At 36.8% G+C, this 25,513-nt stretch overlaps 1 protein-coding gene across 5 annotated transcripts in view; it reads right to left on the reverse strand.

The window, feature by feature from the left end:
* SYNPO2 (synaptopodin 2) overlaps positions 1–25,184 on the reverse strand; it is a 159,591-nt gene extending 134,407 nt beyond the window's left edge. For 3 of the 5 annotated variants that reach the window (XM_057704393.1, XM_057704396.1, XM_057704395.1), the window contains exon 1: positions 24,919–25,038. In XM_057704393.1, the coding sequence (XP_057560376.1) occupies positions 24,919–25,023 (105 nt within the window). In that variant the 5' untranslated portion in view covers positions 25,024–25,038. Of the gene's footprint in view, positions 1–24,918 lie in introns of all 5 variants that reach the window. The other 2 variants (XM_057704394.1, XM_057704398.1) reach the window with 2 other exon arrangements.
* Positions 25,185–25,513: the final 329 nt, after the last annotated feature.

Here is a 25,513-nt window from a genome sequence, read left to right on the forward strand (position 1 = left end):
CTGAAATATTTCTAGTTGCTACCTGGAAGCCATTTATAATAAGGAACACACATATACATAGTATAAAACCAGATTTTGGTTTTGACAAATTCTTTCCCGCTTATCTTATCCAAACAACAAAGCTACAGCTGAATAATTCAAAAATTAAAAATCTGATTCCCAGCTATGAAGTCACAGCATCCTAACGCCATTCAGTCAGAGTATTGCAATAGTTGAATTCTATGAATCTCAGCAGGGAGGGACTTGTTTTTAACCAAGTACTTTTAATCTCCAAGATGATTAAAACAAAATTTTTGAAAGCTGCAGAAATGTTCTAGAATTTAAAGAACAGCATTATTTAAGAAAAATAAAAGGTTTATTGTAAAAAATATATCTAGTAAAACATCTTGGAAACAAAAATTTTAAATAATAATTATAGAACAAGATCTTATAGAAAAGATAGGTGCATATTTCTTAGACTTTGTCATGATAAAAGATTTCTCCAACAAGACCCAAAAAATTAGTTATAAAATAAAATAATTGATACATTTAGCTATCTTGAAATTGTTGTTCATCAAAAGAACTCTTAAATAACATGAAAAGACAGGTTATAAGTTTGTGAGTTCATTTACTATACATCCAACTGACAATGCTTAATATGAAGAATAGGTAAAGTACTTGTACTAATCAATATGAAGAACACAAATAACCTAATTGAAAAGTATTCTAAAGATACAAATAGGCAATTCACAGAAGAAAAAACACATACAGCCAATAAACAAATGAAGAGATATTCAAATTATCTGGTGGTCAGGGAAATACAAATCAAGACCACAAAGAGATACCACTTTATACCCAGAAGAATGGCAAAAATTTAAAAGTCTGATCAAGTGTTGGAGAAGATGTAGAGGCACAGGGTACCTTAGGCATTGCTGGTGGAATTGTAAAATCATGTATCAATTTGAAAAAGAGTTTTTCCTCCTAAACCTGGTCATTTACAAACCTATGACCCAGCAATTCCACTCCTAGGTTTATAGCTAAAATAAACCCTTGCCCACTTGCAACGGGAAACATGTTCTAGTAGCATTGCTCAAAACAGCAAAAACTTGGAGCACCCCACATGCCCCTTGATAAGAAAATGATAAGTAAACTGAGATGTTCACACACTGGAATATTATACATCTGATGAAACAAATGAACAAGTTGCAACCATATGGCTATACCCTAGTGATAATATCTTAAGTAAGAAAAACAGTCTCCAAATACTAAATACAGCATGATGCCCTTTTTATAAAGTTAAAAACAACTAAAATTAAAACATCTACTTCTTAAGAATGCATAAATATTCAATAGAATTATATAAAAAAGAAACACAAGTAACAATGAATACAGAATTCAGGATGATGCTTACATTGAGTCGGGAAAGGCAGGATGATATAGTGGGAAGTGGGAGCCCATAATGTTAGATGTAAGTTATTTTTTTAGTTTTTGGTTAGGAAGTTGAGGTCACATGTGCTTATGATATTATTAAAAATAGCTTAAGAAATGTGCTATGAACTAAGGATTATAATTATTCCAATTCTGTGCTCCTGTTGTCCAAAGTAAAAAAAATAATTTTTTTTATTTAAGTAAATAAAAAATCACAATCTCTGGCTCAAACACTTTAGAAGGCATTATTTTTTTAGAACAAATAATGAGCTTATTTGTTTGTTTTCCTGTTCTTTTGTAGGGCACTTTTACATTTAACATTGTTCATTATTTAAAGAATACTTCCAAATATCAAAGTAAAATATACAAAATATCAACATATTTAGCACTAAGTTCAATGGCTTTAATCTTTCCCAAACTACTCTAATTTTGCTATAAAAGTAACTATTGATACTTTTTCTCTCTCTTTCTCCTTCCTATATCCTAAAAAACACTTTCCTGGACAGTCTTTTCCCTCACGTAGATGCCATCTTCACTCTTTCTGTTTTCTAGCCAGACACATGCTCTTTGCTCTCTTCCTTTCACTGCCAAACGTTTAATATAATTGTCTATGCTTGTATCTCTACTTGCTCTCCTCCGATTCCCATTCACTTCCCAGCCACTACTATGTGGCTTCCAGCCCTACCATTCTATTAAGAAACAATCACCCAAATCCTCCTACATGTCAATGTATGGTCTTATCATCCTTCTCCTTGAGCCCTGAAATATTTGTCACTGATAACCTATTCCTTAAAATATTCTCCTTTCTTAACTTACCAGAAATGCTTATGCTCTTTCTATCTCTCTTGTGACCTCTTTTAAATTCTTTCATTGGCCTCTCTTTCCCTGTCCATACTTTATATATGGGTCTTCCCCAAGATTCTGTCCTCTGTCCTCTTTGCTTCTTGCTTCATGTATCTCAGCTATTTCCCCAGATAATCTCTAGTACTGGTAACTCTCCTGAGCCCAGACCTATACTCTTAACTTTTTACATAGCTCCTTCTGGATGTCCAAATTCAATTTATTTAGAATTAAATTTCTTTTCTTTTCCCCATAATTGCTCCTCATCCTCCTGTGAAATCTTTCAATAAATGCTATATCCATCCCTTTGTCTTCTGAGATAAAACCTCCAAACTACAGTCCACTCTTTCCCCCTGTTCTTGCCATCCACATCTATATCTTTCCGTTTGTGTTTCTTCTTTTTCAGCCCCGGTGCCCTTAGCCTAATCTGCAGTCTCATTATTCGTCCTTGGAGTATTATAACCACCTCTTAAGTGTTCTCCATCCTCTCAGCTCCGCCCTTCAATCTCCACATTACTGTCAGTCATTTTTCTAACCATGCACCAGATCGTGCCAGTCCCCTATTAGAAAATCTTTAATGAGAATTTGAGAAAAATTCTCTTAACACATGAGATGATTATCTTAACACATAAGATGATGCATTTGAAATGAAGAAGCTAGTGACTTTTAATCCCTGGTTTTTCTCAATCTCTCAGATAATAAACTCAAGAGAGTCTAAAATTTGGTATCTTTTAACTCTTTCCATGACAGTGAGGTGGCAAGATCTTCATTTTAGCCTTTCTCACAAAGAGTTTTCCTTTGAGTCTGACACAAAAACTTCATGCAAACTATAGAAAATGAGTATACAGTTTCGAATGCTATCATAGGAACATGCCAGTGAGCTTTTATGCTTGCATAAAGAAGAACAAAACAATAAAAAAAGAAGACCCAAACATCAAAGAGGGTCATTTTGAATAGTATCTGATTGAATTCTGTCTTATACATAATTCACTGAGATTTATCCAGTACTTATAAAAGAGATCATTATAGCACCAGAACTGAACAATTTCTCAGAAGATACTAGTCTCTACAGCTGCTTGGTATTCATTCATCATGCCATGCTCTCTCCCTTTTTTTAAGGGTTCGTGTCCTTTTTCTAAAAAAAAATTTATTTAGTTTCACAGGGTCTTAGTTGCAGCTCACAGTTTCCTTAGTTGCAGCTTGCTGGCTCCTTAGTTGCTGCTCACATGTGGGATCTTATTCCCTGACCAGGGATGGAACCCTGGCCCCCTGCATTGGGAGTGCGAGTCTTAACCACTGCGCCACCAGGGAAGTCCCAATCATGCCACGCTCCTGCATGCTCTTGCGTCCGTGTCGAATGTGTTCCCCAGGCCTGGAATGAATTTGTCCTATTTAGGGTCCAGTTTGAATGGTGAATTCTCTGTATTGCTTCTTGATGCTACTATGCAGAATTAATTTATCCATCATTTTTATTTCACAGTACATTACATATTCTTCTCTTTAAAACACTGTCACCTTCTTAACAGTTATAAATCTGCCTCTTCCATGGAAGCTTAATTTAAGAGCAAAGACAATGTCTCATTTACCCCAGAAAATCTAGCATATTTGTGGTATAATAAGAAATATATTTGGTCTTTGTCCCTAGTACCTGGCACAAAACTCCTAAACCCTTGGAATTTCCTGAGTGTCAGCAGCGTCTTTTGTTATTCACAAAGAGCCTTTTTGAGCACACCTGAGTTTATCTAATGAGGTGACTGAGAGGGGGACTGCTAGACAGCCTCAGGATGGGGCTGGTCACCAGGAGAATCAAGTGATTAAGGGCTGGAAATTTCAGCCCCACCCACTGACCTCTGGGAAGGGGAAAAGGAAGGGGGTGCTGCAGATTAAGCTCCATAAAAACTCTTGAACAACAAGATTTGATTAACTTACAGGTTGCTGAACACATCACTTGCCAGAAAGGTGGTGTACCCTAGTTCCACAGGGACAGAAGCTACTGCACTCAGGACTCTCCTTGACCTTGTCCTATGAACCTCTTCATCTGGCTGTTCATCTGTATTCTTTACAATATCTTTTATAATAAACTGGTAAGTGTAATTTAATGTTGCTCTGAGTTCTGTGAGCTACTCTAGCAAGTTAATGGAACCCAGGAGAGGGTCTTGGGAACCCCAGTTTATAAGCAGTCAGTCAGAAGCACAGGTAACGACTTGGATTTGCAATTGATGTCTAAAGAAGGGGCAGTCTTATGGGACTGAGCCATTAACCTGTGGGATCTGACACTATCTCCAAGTAGATAGGATCAGAATTGGATAAAGTTTGTAGGACACTCAGTCAGTGTCTGCTGAGATTGGAAGTATTGGAAAAAAAACCATTGGAATGGTACTTTTTACAAAGCAAGTGGTGAATATGCCTGATGAATTAAAATAAGCATCCGAAGCCAATGCTAAAAATTAGATGGAATCCATAAATCTGGGAACTGTGGTTCATTTTACCCTGAAATAACTCCCCTAATGGTTATGGACCCAATTTGGAAAATTACATGAAGAAAATTCTTACAGTGACGTTGAAGCTATAAACATAAATAATAACCATGTGTTTAGCTAAACATTTTCCTTATTAATGCTGAGATTATTTCATAACTGCTGAATTTCAATGTTAATTAATAGTGAGCTTGGCCAACTAAAACCCTAAAGTCTTATTTTTCTGAACTACTATCTAGCTGGTATCACCCATCACCTTATAAAATTTATTTTTTTAATTAAATGCAGAACTTGGCATTTACTGATACACCTAGGGATCCAAGGTAGATGCGTTCCATTAGAAGGATAAGTTACAGGGAAAGAATGATTGGCATTTCTAGGAGTCTTTGTTTGAACAGCTGTCATAGGAAGAAGGAGTAAACTTGTTCTATAATCCACTGAAGGCAGAGTTTGGATCAATGAGTAGAAGTTAAAAGTCCGAAGAGTTCACCTAAATATAAAGAAACTTTCACTTTGAGTAATGGTGACCAACAATGAATTCTTTAGATTTTACTGAGTCCCAAGAAAAAAACTATTTTTTAAAAGCCTGATTGCTTATCTACTGTGATGTTAAAAGAAGTCCTCCATCTAGGGGCAAGTTGTATCAAATGAGATGTCTCTTTCAACTCTACGGTTTCATGATCCGATTAATATTTTCCATATTTTTCAGTTGTTGCCATTCTGCAATCAATCTTATTTTGCACCTAGACTTAATCCTGTCAATTGGTGTAACTTGTTAATTCATGTCTGCACCCCAAGGGAAATTTCTCTTTATAAATTAAGTCTGTGTTCTCATTGTATATAGATCTATTATAACAAGAGAAAAAAGGTCTATGGGTGGAAATGGGACCTGTAAACAAAATGATTTTTAGTACATGTCTCATCTCAACTCCTAGAATTAATGACCTAAAGAGCTTCCAAATGTTAGTTAACTCTTAACCACTTCCATGATGGTGACAAGACAAGACCTTCCTTATGACCTCTCAGGCAAAGAGTTTTCCTTTGACTCTGACAGAAATTTCATGGAAACTAGAGATAAAGAGTGTAGAGTTTTTAATGTTGTCATAGAAACATGCCAAGACACTGTCATGCATGCGTGAAGAAAATGAAACAATAAAAGAAAGAACGAAGGATCAGGCAACCAGAGAACATACTGATATTTCCACTCCAGCTACTTGAAAGGTAACTAGATTCAACAGAAAAACAAGTGGTGAAGGGGAGGACACAAAGACTGAATTAATCTCAGACATACATCTGAAGTTTATAAGAGAGAAGCAGAGAAGGACTATGTGACAGACTCATAGTAATAAATAATCAAGAAATTTCATGCAGGTATAACACAGGCAGTTCCCAATTATCCGTGACAACAGAACCAGGTATAGAAAAAAATGATTTGAAATCCATATAATTTAAAATAAATTTGCCTCAAAATTCCATCCTCATATCCTGTAGGTTTTTCTAAAATCAAAATACTTTCTTATCTTTCCTTTATCCACATTACAGTAAAGGTGGTACTCGGTAGCAAAGGGACTAAAGGGCAGACACTGCATAGGAAAATCCAGGAGAGATCTCCTGGATATTTATTGAGGGTCTCTTATGTGCAAGAAACCATCACACATAAGAAATGTAAAATATACTCCCTGCCTTTAAGGAACTTAGCATTTTCTTTGTCAAAAACACACACTTATGAAAAATCAAATAAATCAGCAATACGTGATTAGGCAACAAATGCTTGGGCTTTGACAGTACATGGTATTGACAGTCTTAGAGACTGAAGTACTCATATTTTGTCAGAGGAGAGATTCATGAAAAAACTGGACTGAACTAAACTTTGAAGGATTATTAGGGGGAAAACGGCTGGATAAGATAAGAACGAAAGATTTGTTCTAGCTCTGTGTTCCTCTTACCTACTTAAAATGACCTATCCGACTGGGTTCCCCCACCTCCTCCTTAGAGATGGTCAAGATCTTCCAAAACCCTAGTCCCTAAAAGCATTCTTCTCTCTTTTTTGAGGGGGGTTGGGGAGGTCAGTGCAACAGTTTCCCCCGTCTATCCTATCAATTAGGAGAAATTTGCAATCGTGAAAAACACCATTATTTCCCATAAACACATACACATTCACAAAATTAAGCAATAATTTCTAGGCATTTGTGCTCATGAAGATTAAGTGATTTTGAGTGCTGTAAAAACGGAAATTCCCAGTGCAACGCTCCTCTTTTAGATATGAGCAGAGGCATGTTCTGCAAGGTCAAAAGCAAATTAAGGAACAAGGAAACACAAAGTCTCAGCACAGAAAAGGAACAGCCAAGTTGAGTGATGGTGTCTGCATTCTCCACTGCATCCTTTGCCGTAAGGCCATCCTAGCATGAGGAGGAACCGGTTCAAAAGAAGCATTTGGGGCTACAAAGTCAGGGTTTCTCCCTGCACCTTGCAGCAACCTTCAGAGCTAAAACAACAATGAAAACCAGCACCATGTGCTGCTGCAAAGACAGACTCTAAGATGAAAAGCAGCGACACAGAAGGAACTGGAGAACGTTCAGCACTTCAGCTAGATTAATGATTTGGGGGTCACTGCAGAATGCAGGCTCTGGAAATGGAAAACCAAAAAATGGGGGTGGGGGGTGGGGAATCACGTTCAGGTCATCTGTCGTCAACACATGGGAGAGACCAGGAGCACACTGTGAGCGATCAGTAAATGTCATTGTGCAACTGCTGGGTCATCTCATTTGTAATTATTTCAGTTTATAGATAGCTTTCGGTATATGGCTATCAACTGCTGGAAGGAGTCCGAGACAAGCATCCAGGCTGTGCTCTCTGGAAATCACGCAGATGTAAGTATAGTCACAATGCCCCCAGGGACACTAATAATTGGAAGTTTGCTAGCTCCTCCTCCACACGCAGGGACAGGTCCGCTCGCTCACATCCTCCTGCGGCAGCCTTCCCGAGGACGGGTGTGGCCCCTGATCCACCCACGCCTGCCCCATCAACCACTCTTTCCAGAAGTCTCCGTGACAAAGCTGTCTCTCTGCTAGGAGTGTTGAGGTTCCCGTGTACAAAGCTGGAGATCTGTAAAACCTTTAAAGCGTTCAGCTGCAATGTCTCCAGTCCTTGCCATTCCCCACGCATGTATGAGAAGGAAGGGCCAGAGCACCTCTCTCCACAATGCAGAGTCACACATTGTCACCTGGACGCTGGCACAGTTAATACCCTGAGTTTCACAGAAAACGGTTCCTACTGCTGCCACCTACTCTCCCTCTATTGGAGTGAAATGTTGTGCCCTCAGCAAGGCTGGGGAAAGGGCATCTCCATTCCCCACAGGCTCTCCCCCTCCCACACACCCAAACATGTCCCCTACTCTATGTCACGACCCCCATGGATACGTTTTTTTTGCTTGGGTTCACTCAGAACCAGCCCCATTGCCTCCACAAAATTAAACTAAGGACCACGTACATGGAGTAGATGGTCTCCATGTATGTAAGTTTCCATCCTTTGGATGTTTCAACACAAGGAGCTTTATCTTGCATATTCTGCTTCTCTCAGGGCAAATTTACAATCACCAGTACTTTCTGTGGATGCCTATAGGATGTTTGAGAGTATGTATGAGCCACACCCTCACATATCAGCCCGGAGTCATTCCTCCTGGGGTCCTGCTCCAGGCCAGGCTGCTGGGCCTGCTTAGGAGCCCCTCTGCAGAACCAGCAAACTGAACAGTAAACCAGAGGTGGTCATTCCTCCATGGTTCATATTATGTATGTAGGACTTTTTATATTATGCATTATCTTCTAAAAAATAATTTATCTTTTTCTAAGAACCAGACAAGTTGGGACTTTTAACTATATTAAAACAAAATTTTATAAACTATATTAAAAACTAAATATAGCTTCTGCAATACATTTTATAAACTAAAAGCAAAAAAAAAAAAAGAATTCTAAGACCTAAATTTCAATGATGTGTTTCTTAAAAGGAAGGCTTCTCTTGAAACTGACCCTATAACTCTAAGAAAACAATATTACATGATATTTATAACAATACTTTTGTATCTGGCTTTATCATGTATACAACTTATTTTCACATATCTTTCAAGAGAGATATTAGAGTTTATTTCTTTAAGATAAGTTTTTAAAAATCTGATTTATCTGACTATACCATCTTGATAAGTCCATGGAAAGCTGCAAACCCTGATTCTCTGGGCATTAATACCTTCTTGTCCCTTACTTGTAAGACACTGATCATCTTTCTTTATACAAATTTTTTATCCTGAAACAATCTGGAAATTTAATAGAACTGGAACACGTGGGAATTTTTTTTCTCTCAAAAATTTTTCTTTCAAGACATTTGTAAATGTTACAAATTACTATCAATATTTTTAAATGTTTCAGAATGAAAGTATGTTACCTAGATTATGTGATCTTGATATTTACTTATTTTATAAGCCAAAAAGAATTCTACTGACTAGCATGATAATGAGTAACATGTACATAATAAGAAATTTTCTCTTTATATATAATAGTTGGCCCGAAATTAATTAAAATAATCTTAATTTTCACCAAAAAAATATAGCATACTCTCAGACTACTTTTAGGGATTAATTCTATAGGAATGATCAGATTCCTATAGAATGCACAAATATATTTTATATATGCAAAAGTATTCATCTGAACACTATTTGTAATGGTGAAAAATTATAAATAACTTATATGTTCAATAGGGAATGGATCATATGAATTAGAGTCCGGGCATATGATGTGATATTGTGCAGTCACTAAAAAGATGATGTGAATCAGGATTCACTGATACAGGAAGATGTTCATGGTGTGTGTTTAATAAGAAAACACATTTAGTCCCATTCTTTTTACGTGGAATTGGATGTAAATATGACTGTAAGTTGCTGTGTGTACAGAGAGAGAGCAGACTGAGGAGTCGTTCACCAAAATGTTAATAATGTGTTATTTCTGGATGGTAGGATTTTTATTTTATTTTTATCCTTTTCTGTAACATTTGAATTTTTTTTACGACAATGTGTCATTTTTTTATAATCCAAAAATAAAAGCTATTTTCAGTTCTAGCTATTTTTTTAAACATAGACTTTAATCCATTTGTGAGATAGAACCATGATTTGATTCAGACTACTGCACTTCAAGATGTGGAACTAAACTAATCAAGTCCAAGTTTACCAAGGACAATCTCCTTTTTCCTTTGACACACTTTACACAAATGAGAGGGATTTAAAGATAGATTAAGGATATCAAAAACATTCCCTCTCCTCCTTCAAGTTAGAATTTGTCATAGAAATGAAAGTCTGGGTCAGAATGGGGTGGTTTTACTCAGTGAGATAATCTCTATCCACTCTCTCTCTGGGATTTCTAGTAGGGTAAGGAAAACAAAACTTAAAGGCTATAAAACATGTCAGATCCAGAGTCTGAGTAAAGAAGTAAGATGTATAAAAACATCAATTGTATTTAAATCCACGAATTCTTAATGATATTTTAAAAACCTGTTGATTACATTTGTATGCTAGAGAACTACCTCTTTATTTAGAAAAATAATAAGGAAAGAATAAAGCATTTTTTAAAAAATCAGAAAATGCTAGTGGTAATTCACAGCAGTACAATTATAAGCATTAAAAAAGTAAATTCTAGCAAAAAAGCACATTAAATTGACACCATTTTGAGAGTTTTTGTTTTACTCATTTATGTATTTATAACATACACGTCCTGCAAATTATGGTTTGGAGAAATGAGATAAAAATGCTGTATAAAGGATTGCCCTTCCAGAAAATACTGTTTTAATTTTTTAATACTGTTTTTAATTTTTCAAGTTAACAGAGAAAATATGACCATTCATGATGTTTTCTTTCATCTATTATCTTCTTGATTTAAAATAGACCCCAGCTAAAAGGAACTTTGAAATTATGTATTCAGAATCTTTCCTTTTATAAATAGAGAAATTGTCAGACAGCTTGAGTTAAGGTCACAGAGTAAAGTCAAGTTAGCCCAATGCCTAAAATTCAGGTCTCCTGATTTCCAGTTCAATCAATGGTCTTTTCACTGAACCTCTTGAATTGGCATCTGGTTACTACATAATATCAAATAAAAATAGGAACACACACATATAAAGCATATATATCACTCTTCTAATTACCCTTTAAACAAACTGCTCATTCAAAAAGCAGATAAAGCTTCAGCAACATCAGGCTTTTCCATAGTTGCCATTCTCACACTAAAGAATAAAAGATATACATTTACTCATTCATTTATTTATTCAACAACCTTACAATAAGTATATAGCCAACTTAAGTACCTAGTTATACATATGTGTATGTCATTCACCTTGCAGAGAACTGTTTTAGAAGATGCCAAGAGCTAGGCTTCTGCTTTCAAAGAACAAGGTGACAATGTAAGTGTGGAAAATGCAAATTTTTAAACTAGAAATATCAGTGAGAAACTAGCCTCTTTAACACAGCCATTAGCTCTATCAAAACAATTATATTTGTTTGTTAAGCACAAAATAGGAAGGCATACTGTGGTCTGAAGTCACCCTTTGCTACCCTGGCTGCCGGATCCTAGGGCCTGAGTAAGAGCTATGGTTTGATCCTAACGTGAGCACTTCTAAAGGAAGAATGCCCTTGTTTCATGCTGTGCTGCCCTGCCAGCCCAGTCCCCTTCTCCCTGCCCTTTCTTTAATCCCACAGCAGAGTCATCTTCTGGCTCCCACTTGCCTTTGATACAGATTCTGAACTTAAACTCATTTATCCTTATCATTTGAAACATTTATCCTTAAAGCTTCTGATAAAATGTATGAACTTCCTCAAACAATGTGTACTTGTTTTCAACTGAATGTAATTTTATCCCTTACCAAATTAAAAAGGAGAATCATTATTAATAAATCAGTAAAAAAAAATAAGTCTTTATTGCATACCTACTGTGTGCCTGGCAGAAATAAATATAGAGGAACATTCCATTGCAGAAAAGATCATGGGCAAAGTCACAGAGACCTGGAAGAAGAATTAATGTGTCATGTTCAGGAGAAAATGAGAACAGCTTCCCAGGAAGAAGCAAGCTGCTCAGACCAGAGACAGTGATAGGAGGCAAAGGGCCTAAAAAACCTTGAAAAGGAGTTTCTGTGAGTGAAGGGCTGGACCATGGAAACGTACTCCTGGAAGGTAACTCTCCATGCCAGTTCATCTCAGCTCTGAACTGAAAAATCCAGCATGTTGTTACCTTTCCATGAAAATCAATTAAGAAAGAGAGACTTACGCAGAACTTTCTCTTTTGTATCTCTCCTCTCTCTCTCTCACACGCACACTCACACACACACACACATGCAATATTATTCCTTTTTCTTCTGCAGATAAGCCAACATCAGATTTGATGTCTTAATTTACTTAGGAAGCTACAGGGGAAAAGAGAAGCATAAAAAGAACTAGATAATGAGAATTAAGAGAATGGGGGCAGTATCTGCATACTTCTTATAATTCTAAATTATATGTATTATTACCATCTTACATAATCCCATCCAGTTGGTTTATTACAATATAACCTCTGCATATATTCAAATATATAGACTTATTTAAAATTTTTGCTAATATATAATATTTCATATATCTTTTCCATCTGTGGAATAAACTTGCTGAGATGCATTTATAGAAAAGGGCTTAATATGTAAAAAGTATATTTCATGTCACATTGGCTACCAGAGTATTGTAAAAACTAACACTTTCATCAGTCTACAATTGTCTCAGTTTTATTATAATTGTTTGCACAAATATATAAATTTTCCTTCTCTTCTCTAAAAATTGTCCTCTCTATTTTTATCTCAAATTCGTTTAATTTGTCGCACTGTTGAAATATTGTTTCTACTTTGAATTTTAAAATGAGCATTTAATTTCTTAAATGGTCCATCTGTATCTCGGAGTATGCTAATACATATTACCTTTGCATAACAGTCTAAAAAGTTACCAGTTATTTGTATTTTGCAAGATGCTATATTAAACCATTCACAGCTTGAAAAATAAAAATAAAAAAAAGAGAATGGGGGCAGTGAAGACAGAGAAGAAGAAATTTTCCTTCTCAAATAAGAAAAAGCAGCAGAGGGTAAGAGAAGTGGAGGGTAAGGAAAAGAGAGTGGAATAACTATCATAATGGGACCCTTAACTGAATTTGTGTCTGCTCTCAGCCCTGTGCCTGCAGCTGATGGAAACCCTCGGTAACTCACGCGACCTGAAGCTACATGGTCATTTGGGCACGGAGGAAGCAGACAGCGATGAGCTTCCTCTCTCAGACTGCAGCTCTGCCTCAGGATGAAATTGTTCTGATCAACATTTCCCCATCCGGCAGGCAGGCGGCCAAAAGAATGGAGACCTGAAAACGATCACTGCATTTTGACTCCCTGCAGCAGCCAGGACGTGTACTATAATATTTACACAATTCAATCTAATATCAGTCATGCTGAGCACCATCCAATGGACAATGTTATGTTTTCCATGAAAGAAATAAAAATAAAGGTGACTGCTATGGTAGGATCTGACTCCCAAGGCCTAAGCCTTTCACAAACTGTTTTTCATTTTAGCTTGATCTTGACTGATGAAAATAATTCTCCACTGTTTGAAAAGCTAAAAACACCAAGAGTTTAACGATTATCATTTACTTAGAAAAAGCAGCCTTATATAGTCATCACCTCTTCTAATTCAGAGGACAAGAGCACGGGGGAGGAGGTGGGGGAGGGACTGCAACGCTCCGTAGCCTTCCCCAAAAGCCCTGGCACGGAGTTTTCCTGACTATTCAGAGATCAGCGTCCTATATTTACTTACCAGGGGACAATTTATTTTTCTTTTATATCTTCAAAGCCCTTGAAATGATTCCTTCTCTTTGTGATGATTTCCATATGCGTTTCCAATGAAAGAGTGATGGCTTATGGAGTGCACGTAAGGCCACATTCTGAAATCATGACATGCCATCTCACAGGGAGAGATCCTGGGGACTGCAGAAGCCCTTCGTATGACCCTGAGATCTGGACCTCAAAAAGCATGGCATGGAAGACAGCAGATAACCCTTCAGTTTTATAAAGGTTGGTTAAATAAAATTAGAATAACCACAAGTGTGATAGTAGTAATTTTTTAAAACCCTTGAATGTTTCCTGTGTGTTAAGTAACCTGCATGTGCAATTTCTAACCCTGAAAACAATCTTTGGAGCTAAGTGCTAACACTATCCCCATTTTATAAATGAGAAAACTGAAGTACAGGGACTAATATGATTGAAAGAGTCAGAGTTGACTTGCTCTAGACAGAGCTCAACATACATACAGGCAACTAATTCTTCATGGCTTGAGATAGTTTCCTTTCAAAAATCTGTACTCTGCAGAAATCAACACAACATTGTAAATCAACTATACTCCAATTTAAAAAAATCTGTACTGTTTTTAAGTAGGACAATCATTTTATTTGGCCCTGTAAAATATATAACTTTAGGATTTACTACATCAAGCTGATTAAACTGTATAACAAAGAAATCTTGATTCGTGATCCATACTTGCAAATATTTTGTGAAATGTTGCATTTTATCAATAATGAAAAATTGCCCTGGGTAAAAGATTCATCACAAATAGTTTATTTAGATTTTTGCTCTTAACTTTCATTTGCTATCTGGAGTACAAGGGATTGCATTACTGCTTTTCTTAATTTCTGAAGAAAACAAATTTGTATAGAAGACAGTTACTTCCTCCTCTAATTAGAATAATAACAATGACAGACTCCTTTACTGCATGATTACTCTGTGTCAAGTATTATTTTAATATACAATCTTTTAAAAGTATCACAAGACATACTATGAACTGATTCCTTGGATCTCAGATTCCTCATAGATTTTTAACAGATTTTTTAATCTATTAAAAACAGCAATTCCATTACCTAGTATGCCATTTTACAAATAAGGAAACTGAGGCTCAGAAAAATGTGTTTCAAGCTACACAGTAAGTGGCAGCCAGCATTAAAATGCTTTTATCCTTTCAATGGGTCAGTTTCCAAATAATATCTAAATAAGATCATCTCTTTTTTGAAGAAGAAATGAAATTAAGACAAACTAGAAAATATAACAAAATTCTTTGCTCTAGATCTGACACTAAAGTCAAAATAAACAGGATCTATGTATCAAATTCTCTTTGACACTCCTTAAATTCTTCTTCTCTCACTGGGAGAATCAATTTCAGAGGAAGAGGAAAGATTAATAGAATTTTTAACCAAATATCTACACAAGAGGCGGTAGTAACTATTCATTTAAATGAAGTGTTCTAAAGACCAGCCAGTAGGCTGCTACTGATAGCTCAGAGTTGTTCTCTAGGACCAGTATGTTAATCATCTAACCATGGGAAAACAACCACATGGTCGGGGTTCCCAGGAGATAGAGGTTTTCATTTTTATCACTGTGAAAGACTGGACTTCTTATAGCAATTTCTCATGGAAGTATGTGCCTTTTACTTTGGCATCTTCATGGTTCCTTGAATGTGCCAAGCACGCTTCTGCCTCAGGGCTCTTGTACTTGTAGTGCCCTATGCCTGGAAGGCTTCCCCCACATCTCTGCCAAGCCAACTGGAACACCCATGGACATTTATTTTCAACTAAAAAATCAGAAGGAGCTCTAACTAATGTTTAATCTACTTTAATATATGGATTGACACCAGTAACCTGGTCCCGTCTGGTCCAGATAGTTATGAATGTCATACAGTACTTGAGGTGACCCCACCAAACAGGGGACAGGAGCTCCTAGCACGGCAGAGGGGAAGGAGGTTTCCTCACATGTTCATTCTCTTGCAATATATTACATTTTACGGTGCTTGATTAAATGAATTTCCATGTTATTACCTAGTTTTAACCCTCACAAAATGACACAAGTTTTAAAATTTTCTTGAAAGCCAGCTATTAAAGATAACACTTACATTTCAGGCACAAGAGAAAAAGAGCTGACCCTCCTCTATATTCCTTCAGAAACTCTTCATCAGCCATGTAGCGAGATTAAACACCATTATTGTTTAATTATATGTGTCAGGTAAGTAAAGTATTCAAAATTACCAAGAACACTATTTGGAATTGGATTTACATCCACTATTGTTAGAGAAGAACTTTGCCTTATTGTGCTCTATGATATCAGCTAGTGTTAGTGTGAAGTAGTCAGGACTAAGAAGATATTTAATAACCAAGCACCAGAGCATTAAAAACTTCCAGATTTGTGTTTTTTTTTTTTTAACAATGGTTGAAGTCAGGCAATACTCAATTTAAAACATTACAGAATTAAACTAAATGATAATGTTTAGAAAGCTCCTCCTGGATGCATTTAAAAATGGTTAAAATAATACAATATGGCAACAAACCAAGATGTATTTTTTATCAGCAAATATTGTTGAAGATGTAAAGAAGAAAAGAACCAGGAAATTGGTAGAAATAATATTAGAACAAACTACATGTGGCAGGAGTTTTGCTGTAAAGTTAGATGAAAGAACATATATTTCTGGTATGTCTCAGCCTACGGTATTTTCTTGATTCTATTTCAGCAATGAAATAGATGAAGAAATACTCCTTTGGAGAGCCAGTACAGAAACACATTAGAAATAACTTCTCAAAGTAAATGAATTCTTTAATTTAAAAAAAATCAACATTTTATGCGGAAAATGTAAATAAAACCACTGACGAAGAAGCTGCTTTAACAGGGATTAACAAAAAAAAGGTTCTAGGGTAGGTTATGAAGTGCGTCACATAAAATTCACTCAATGCATTATTCGTAGGCAAGTTAAATTGAAGAGAAAAGCACAATAAATTGGAGAAGGGCAAAAGTGCTGCAGGATGTCATCAGTGTGGTTAATTTGATAGAAACTCACATTTAATATATACTGGAATCTATAAAAACATGTTGCCATGATATAGGGAGCGCAGGGGGCCGTTCAGAGCATGCACTTTGGCGTCCAACTGGCCTCCATCCTGGACCTGCCTGGACCTGCTCTATGACCTTAGTTATTCACCTAACTTCTGTAAGGCCCAGTTTTCTCATCTGTGAAAAAAAGGATAGTTATGGCTATTGTGAATGATATAATAAATAAAGCACCTAATTGTACAGATTTTTTAAATGCCACGCTTATTTTGATGACTATGATGGAGAGACTTTGAGGTATTTTAAGCAGGGGAATAACAGGTGATTTAGAAAAATCTCCCTGGCAGCTCTCTGTAGCATGAACCTGAGAAATGTGAAACCCAAATCAGGGAGACAGTTAAAAGGCCAAGGTAGCTATCTAAGAGACAGCTGGTGAGGGCCTGAGCTGTAGGAGCAGAAGTAGGCACACCGAGCAGGAAGTGAGTGAGCTATTGAGGAGGTAAAGTCAGTACCCAGTTCCCACCTCAATGCGTTACTTTTATACCCCTTTAATATGTCTTCAGCTACATGGTAAAATTCTCAAACATGGTCCTACTGCTGGAAAATTTTTGCTTCAAAAATAAAGTAGCATGGGAATTCCCTGGTGGTCCAGTAGTTAGGACTCCACGCTTTCACTGCCAAGGCTGGGGTTCAATCCCTAGTCAGGGAACTAAGATCCCGTAAGCTGCACAACACAGCAAAAAACTAATAATAATAATAATATAATAATAATAAAGTAGCATGTCATATTTGTTAAGAAAACATGGGAAATCTGATTACAAAATTTTTCTTTAAATCTATCCTTCAGAAGACAGAATTATGAAAGTTTCTAGTCTGTTTCTATTTCATTTCCTAAATTATTTGTTCTAGAAATAAAAGTTTCAAATAGTGATCTGACACTAATTTAAATTAGTGAAAATATACTTACAGTCAGAACAGAAGTAGGTTTGGTTCATAGGACCACAAAAATCTTTCCACAATGGTCTGTTGAAGTCATTCTTTCCCTCTTAACTGGCTGTTCAAACTACACTAAACCTGAAAATGCTCTGTGTAGGAGCTTAGAAGACAAACCCCAAAGTCAAAGTGGGTGAACCCCAGGTCTGGCCCTACCTACCCATGTGATCCAAGGAAGTCACTTAACCACTTTCTGCCTCTGTAATGGGGATCTTAAATGGGGGTAACCTCACAGAGTTCTCTCATTGTATTTAAAAGGTGATTAAAGAAGTATCCAGCACCCCACAAACATTAATATGAGTTTCTTAAAATTATCTCCAGAAGGCAATAAGATGTTGGGAGGAAAATGACACTCTGACCATTATTATAGATTTCTTCCAGAAACAATAATCTGTGTCCTAAAAAGGTGAAATTCAAGCCAGATAAGTTTTGATAAAGGAAGGAGTATTGCCTAAGTAGGATCAGATAGAACATAAACACGTAGCTCTGTTCAGGAAAACTCATCCACTACATTGTTTTATCAATGCAGTACCCACACTGCTTCCAAAGAAAAGCAGAAAAGCTAGTCTTGGGTGAGTAAGATTATAAAAACCAAAAACCAATGGATAGGAAAACTATTTATTACGTAATCAGTGACACAGTCTTTCATTTATAATATTTCAACTAGTAAATCCACCACATTTTTTAGTACTTTATCTGAAACACACCAGATTTATACACCAGTTAAGGAAAGCTACACCCAGACCATCATAACACCAAACTGTATCTGCTATCACTGATGATCTGCCCCATGCCAATGGATTTCACACAGATTTTGAAGACACAGTTTGTTGCAAATGTGGCCTTCTCTGCTTTTTCAATAGTAAGAAAAGAATGGTAAATAATTCAGAAAAATAAAGTGCCTTAGGTAATTCAATACTATAAATATGTTCTCAATGAGGTGGTGAACTATCCCCCAAAGAGCAAATGTTATTTCTGTTTCTCAGATGAGCTTTTAACTTCATGAAGTTGTTTACCCTTTCAGATTGTTTAATGAAGCTGATGCAGGAATTCTCCACTTCCTTTTACAAAAACCTTATGGCATTTGGTTTCATCATGAATCTGTTAGGACAGACACAATAAACATTTTGGAGTCCATATATTTTTCAGGTTTATTTACAAGTAAACCAGTTCTCTTCCCAGTCTTGCCTCTCATTACACATTAGCTCAGAGATATGTTTTCTGTAATCTTTGTCCTCATGCCCATTAAAAGATGAAATCGTTGCAGATATTTTTAAAGATCAGATCTTAGATTGGTGACATTCTGTCTGATACAATTCTGTATCGAAGTCACTGTAATGTTCAGTATTGCTAAATGATAGCCTGTTCTCTCATCCAGGCTGATGCAGAGAGTGATATGATGCCCCTGCTAGAGGGAAAGAATTATATTTGACTTTAGACTGTTTTATATAATTTTTTTTGAAAATAATTTTTTTCAGAATCAGTTGTTTTCATCTACAAACTGAGAATAATAAAACTTTACCCCACCAGTATCAAATGAGATAACATATGTTACCACACTTAGACAACTGTAAGATAAACACAGGCAGTGTTTTTAACTAAATATATAAATTCGCTTATATTCTTAAATACATTAATTAACAGAAGGAGCTAAATTATTTTGGAAGCCAACCTGTCTTTTAAAACCATTACCATGAAAAATATTATCCAGTTAGGTATAATGTGTATGCCCCAATGACATTACATACTGACTTTTGGAATTTGCAATATGACTTTCTTTAAAAAAAAAAACAACAAAAAAAAACCCAATCACCTTAGTTTAATACCCAATAAAAGTTCAGAGTACTTCTAACGTGAGAGTTCTAGCCTCTAATAATAACATTCAAGAAACACCTCTTTAGACTAACCAAAGGTATGCATCTGCCTAATAACAAAACACATCCCAGGTTATTAAAGCACTGATTCACATGCAACAAAAGAAGACAAGGGGGAAAAAGTAGTTTTCATTTCTTATTAAGCTCAAAGTCAGATTTTCACGCATTCTGCCTAGAAACAACAGCTTCAACATGATTATCAATGGAAGTCATATGAGTTGGTGATAAGTTTTCAGGCTAACATACATCAAGTACATGTGATTGATAATATGAATGTATGTATGGTGGAACTGATGTTTCTGAGGAGTGCCTATCATTCTGTTATAAACGTGAAACTATTTTATTTCTTCCAGTAACTGCTTCCAACTACCATAAAGCCAAATCTCTCCCTTGATAATACTTTGGTCAGATCCCATGCATTTCTGGTGGCTTTTTGGTTATTGAAACAGTCTAGTCCAATTACAGCTTTGATCTACCATCTAACTCTAAGCTCTCTTCCCTAAGCATGGTGGCCAGCTTGTGGCTCCAGGGCTTGGCAAGAGGAGAAGAATGTTGTCTGCTCTTTACCCGCCTCCCTCCCACTCCTCCTAGGTTGAAGGCATGAAAACAGACTGGAGAAGGATGGGGAAGGTAGATCTATTTATTCATAACTGAATGAGGTGGCATTTCTCTTGTTAGTTTTTGCGCTTCTCTGGTTAATGCTGAGTAGCCATCACTGTCCTCTCTGCAATTGGTGTCCAAATGCTGGGACCCTTGGGTGGTTTCTCCCAGGAACCCGAGAGGGCTTTGCCCTGAATAGTTCCCTAACACTCGAAATTGGGTTCCTACCCAATACTTCTCTATCCCTTCCGAGCCCCCAGTATTTCCTCAAGATGCCAGCTTGCTCCTTCCAGCCCCTGGCTAAGAGCTTGGCCTTTCTGGGTAAGGCCAAGCAAGATGGCTTAAGTCCCACCAGTGACTTTCTGTGATAGTCATTCATCCACCGGAAACGCAAGGACCCTTGCCTTACCAAATGGACAAGTTCCTATTCATTCTCTCTCTGTCTCTGTCTCTTTTTCTCTCTCCTTTTCCCTCCCTCCCCCCTGCATCTCCCTCCAGTTTTATTCCCCCCGCCTGCCTCTCCCTTCCCCCAACCCCCTGTTCATATAGACACTAGGCAGGTCAGCAACTGCACTGACAAAGCAGACATCCTACCAGGGATGCACCTGGAACATTTCCTGGCATATGACAAGGGCCTGATAAATGCAAACTACATATGGACTATGTCTAGATAATGGCAAAGTTTATACACAGTCATGGTCATTATTTTATCTCATTGTCTTTCAACAGTGATCTGTCTTAAAACATGCAATTCCAAAATAAAAATTTTATGTAACATCTGCTTAAGAGATTTAGCTAGCATGCATGGATTTCTATAAGGATAGCTGTTTTTAGAATTTCTAGAAAGTGCTCAAAAATCAATAATAATTAAGTGATCAGTCATATTTACTAATGAAGATGTTCCTAGCTTTCCATATGTAGTAAGGAACACTTATGCTGAAATATACATAATCAAACATGAAAATCTTTCCTATTTTTCCCTTTAGAAATAGCTATGTTTCTTGAATTATGCTATCTGAAACATTTTAGATACCTCACTGATGGCACTAATGGATATGAATTGTGTATTTGATGTGCTTTGCCTAAATACTTTTTATTCAAACGTTTAAAGAGAGGATATATAATAATAGATGAGAATCATCAAATCTACCTCTGCCTCATAAAATGGATGATTGTAATTTGTCATCTAAATTTTAATAAAATCATTTGAAACTCTGAATTAATATTCATTTTAATAAGTACCATAGTGGTCTATACTTTTGAAGAAAGCATCCGTTTCTAAACATTAAAACATGTAAAGAATAAATAGTCTAAACATTTTTTGTTCATTATTTTCAAAATGTGAGTTATTTTTGAATCATTCATAAGATTTGTTTGCAAAACAAAAATTTCTGCCCATTTCTTTATGTGGAGATTTTCCAAAGTGATTTTCCAAGAGTATGTCCAGAGACATAGCCATGTAAGTACATGTTCCAAAAAAACAGAGTTTCGTAAAGTAAAAGTGCTAACATATTTTTATAAGGACATCTGCACACACACAGTGGAGTTTTATGTTGTAATTATGTCTGGATAAATTTGTTTCTGTGGATGATCTCTTGGAAATATACCTTGTAAGAGTACTGTCTTATGACTCTGTATTAGAAATGGTTACTTCCCATCACAGGCATTTCGAACATAAATTAAAAGATATATAAACGTTTAAAAACCAGGACAATGTTACTGATTATTACAGCCTTTTAAAAATTCAATTTATCTTGAAAACAAAACAGAATTTTGTGACCTTGAACTTCAATGTCAGTGAAAGATTTTTTTATTAATATTTGTTAGTGATCTTTAAAAGATAGGGTTTGACTACAGTTCAGCCAGCCAGCCAAAGACTAAAAACATTTGAACATCTTTCAAAAATGATGAAACATGTCACTAGAAGGCTATTTACTAGGAATTATAAAGCTATTAAATTTCTGATCATTCTTAATAATATTAGACTAGTTTTTCTTTTGCTATTTCAGCCTGCTAGATTTTCATTCTATGTAGAATTATTGAAAATCTAAACACTAGATATTTACAAGCCAAAACTTTGTTGTTATCTACAGAGCTGCTTTGTAGCATATCCAACACACAGTGCATGATTTAAGCACTGTGTGAAACTTCCTTTTCTTTGAAAATATTCTCTTCAATTCCCAAATTATTTCTTTTCATGTTCTTCAAAACTGTGAGCATTTTGTATGCCAGCAAACAACCATTCCCTACCCAGCCTTTCTGACTCTTTCCTCTACATCCTCCTACTTGGAGGTAACTTGGTTCTAATAAGTTTTCACCAGTCCTTGGAAAAGGAGAAAATCTGTACCAAGCAACATACACTTCACCTTGATCTCAATGAGAGACCTTTACTAGAATGGAGTTTACAATGTTTTGAGTAAAAAACAGTGCTCCCAGTGAGGCCATGGCCTTGATAACGTAGAAAGTGACATGAACTTTGTTCCAAAGGTTTTCTAGAACAAATAATGCTAGTAATGAGAAATTAAACGTAATAAGTTTTAATTAAATGTAAAACCAGACCAAGAAAAGTGAGCATTGCCATGGTAATTTAGAAACTGTATCTTCTTTAGAAGGCTCTCTAGTCACCTTTTTCATGGGGAAAAAAACTATAGATTATCCTCCCTCTCTCTCTGTCTTTCTCTGTCTCTCTCTCTCTCTCTCTCTCTCACACACACACACACACACAATAATTAAGGCAAACATCCAGGTGCTTTCATAATGATATTCTATAATCAGTAACTTTATAGTAACACCAACTAAAAAATGAAAGCAAAGCTTTAATATAATGATCTTTTTAAAACCAAAAATATATTTCCTGGGTATTTTAGGAAAGATGATTTGGCAGAGAGCAGGACTAAATTTTTTGGCCCTCATACAGACTAACAGCCTCTCTGAATCCTGGTAATAGAGACGCTACCAGCAGAGAAAGGCCTCCAAAGCACCCTTCCTATCAAGTTGCTTCAGTTCTTCAAAAAAATCACCACACAGTGGTTCCACTTTGAAATAAGCAAACTGAGAACAGGAGAAGCCATTCTATTCTGCAGGTCTGGCTATGAAAGCGCCACCAGGAATCACAGCTTCTAGCCACTTCTGTCCCCACATTTTAACTGGTAGGCAAGTGATTCTAAAACCATACACTAATGGGGCTGTCGAAAACTTGAGCAACATAGAACCCCACTAATGGTAGAGTCGTTTCCACCATACTTCTCTCCTTTCCCACCCCACTCAAAATCTTTGTCTCTCTCTCCTTCCACACACACACACACCCCAGAAGAGTCAGGAAGGGTGATTTGTCTCAGGCCTGGCTGCAAGTGAGATCAGAGCTGGAATTAGAACCCAAATCGCAGTAACAGGAGCCAGCCAACGGCTATTCTAGACCCAGGACAAATCCACTTCGGTCTCATGAATTCTACGTACGCTGAATTAGGCATTAATATTTTGTCTGATGTTGCCTACCATTGACTCCTAAAGAAGCACGATGAAACCAATCAGATTTCCGTACCCTTTAATCACTCTGCCAGTTCCAAGCCAAAGACCAAAGACTGGAGGCAAGTTACTTTACCTCTCAGTGTTCTTTCCTAATCTAAAATTAGTGGGTTGAACTGGGGAACTCTGAGAAACTTTCCAGTTCTAAAAATTTCTGCTTTTCATCTCCCCTTTTTATGCTTCATCCTTGATGTTTGAAATTTTCACTAGGTGGCAGGATTCCGCCATCACATCGTGAAAGGATTTTTCCAATGGAAGCCTGGGTGCAGAAAATTTCAAAGAAACGCCTTTCTTCACAGTGAACATTAAAGAAAAAAAAAAAGCCAAAGGGAAAGAAGAATAACTACAAAGCCCAGTGGTCCATATATTTCATAAGGATCTAGATCCATTTTTAATGTAAGTATAAAATAGGAAAGTAATCAAAAATGTTCTTTCTTGTAGTATTTCAATTTAGTATTAAAATCGGGTAAAAGTCTGCTTATTTTCATGTATTTAAAAATTTGTTTCAGCTGAATCACAATTAGACAATATCAGATCCCCTCAAGCAAACTGGTAAGCATATTGAGCTAAGAAAAAAAGCAATCTAATGGAAACCAAAACATCTAAAATATCTTAAATCATTATTAGATGCATTTCAAAGTTACCTCCAAGTTACAATATATTTTTGGTGTCTTTGAGTTTTATTTTGAGCACTTAACCAGACGAATGCACATGATGAAAACAATACTTGGATTTTTGCATTTATTAGCCAAATCCTTAAAACAGTATTCTTTCAAATAGATTGTATGACATCATCATATTTTAAAAATTATTGCCCAAAATTGGCCTTCTCATGAATGTGGTATAATAAATGTCATTACCAATACTTTATAATAGTCCCCAAGATAGCCAAGCCAATTGGTTACGCTAAGCTACGCATTTCTCCTCCGCCAGACCCAAGCAAAGTGACATGAAACAATAACAAATGTAGATTCTAATATTGCCTAGAAGAAATGTTCCCAAGTGTCTTGCTGGCTGCTGAAGAAAAAGCTGATTAACTAGGATTAACTAGGTTTTCCTTCAGCTGATAAAATATAGCATTATTTTCCCCTATTACTGGTTGATTAATTACATGTGTGCTATATGTTACTCTCCAAAGTTTCTTTGGAAAAAAAAAAGAATCCACATCTAGAAAAATTCAGTGTCGGCATCCAAATCAAACTAATACACAGACTTCTGAATCAGAGCTAGAAAAAACCATCCACAGGTTGCTTTCATTCCTTCCTTCCCAGCCCAGAACGGTAATAACCCATCTTCGGGGGTCCTACCTTAGCAACTTGTAAGGGCTGCTGCTGCTCCTTGCCACCTTGCAATCTGAACCCCCAGGGCGCCCCTCCGGTCATGGAAATGCAGATAAAATCCCCCGTGCCCATTTTCTTCTTTTAGTTGGGTAGCATGAAGAGCTTGAAAAGACGGGCGAAGCCTGGGTGCGGCTGAGGCTGTGCACTCAGCTTCGGGCTCCCGCCAAGGAGGCAGGAGTGGGGCGCGCAGAGCCTCCGCTGCAGCCGCCGCCGCTGCCCCGGCCGCCGCTGCGAAATTGCGCCGCTGATGGGATCATTCACAAGGCGGTAGAGGCGCTAGAGGCATCAGGGACACAGCCCACTCTTGCGTCACGCGCCTTCGCTCAGCCCACCTTCAGGGAACCGAAAGAGCCTCACGCATCGAGGAGAATGTTACCTCTTTGGGGCAAGATGGGGGGCGGGGAGGGGACCAAAAGTTCTGTGGCTCTAACTGATTAAATCCCAGCCCCTACAGGAAAGAATGATAGGAAAACTTTCATTTCATAATTCTATAAATAGTAAAGGACACATGAAGGTTTTAATCTCCAGGCCACAAGTGACATCCTAAAATATGAGCTCTGAG

The sequence above is a fragment of the Hippopotamus amphibius genome, chromosome 13 (assembly GCF_030028045.1).
Source record: "Hippopotamus amphibius kiboko isolate mHipAmp2 chromosome 13, mHipAmp2.hap2, whole genome shotgun sequence".
NCBI classification, from domain to species: Eukaryota; Metazoa; Chordata; class Mammalia; order Artiodactyla; family Hippopotamidae; genus Hippopotamus; species Hippopotamus amphibius.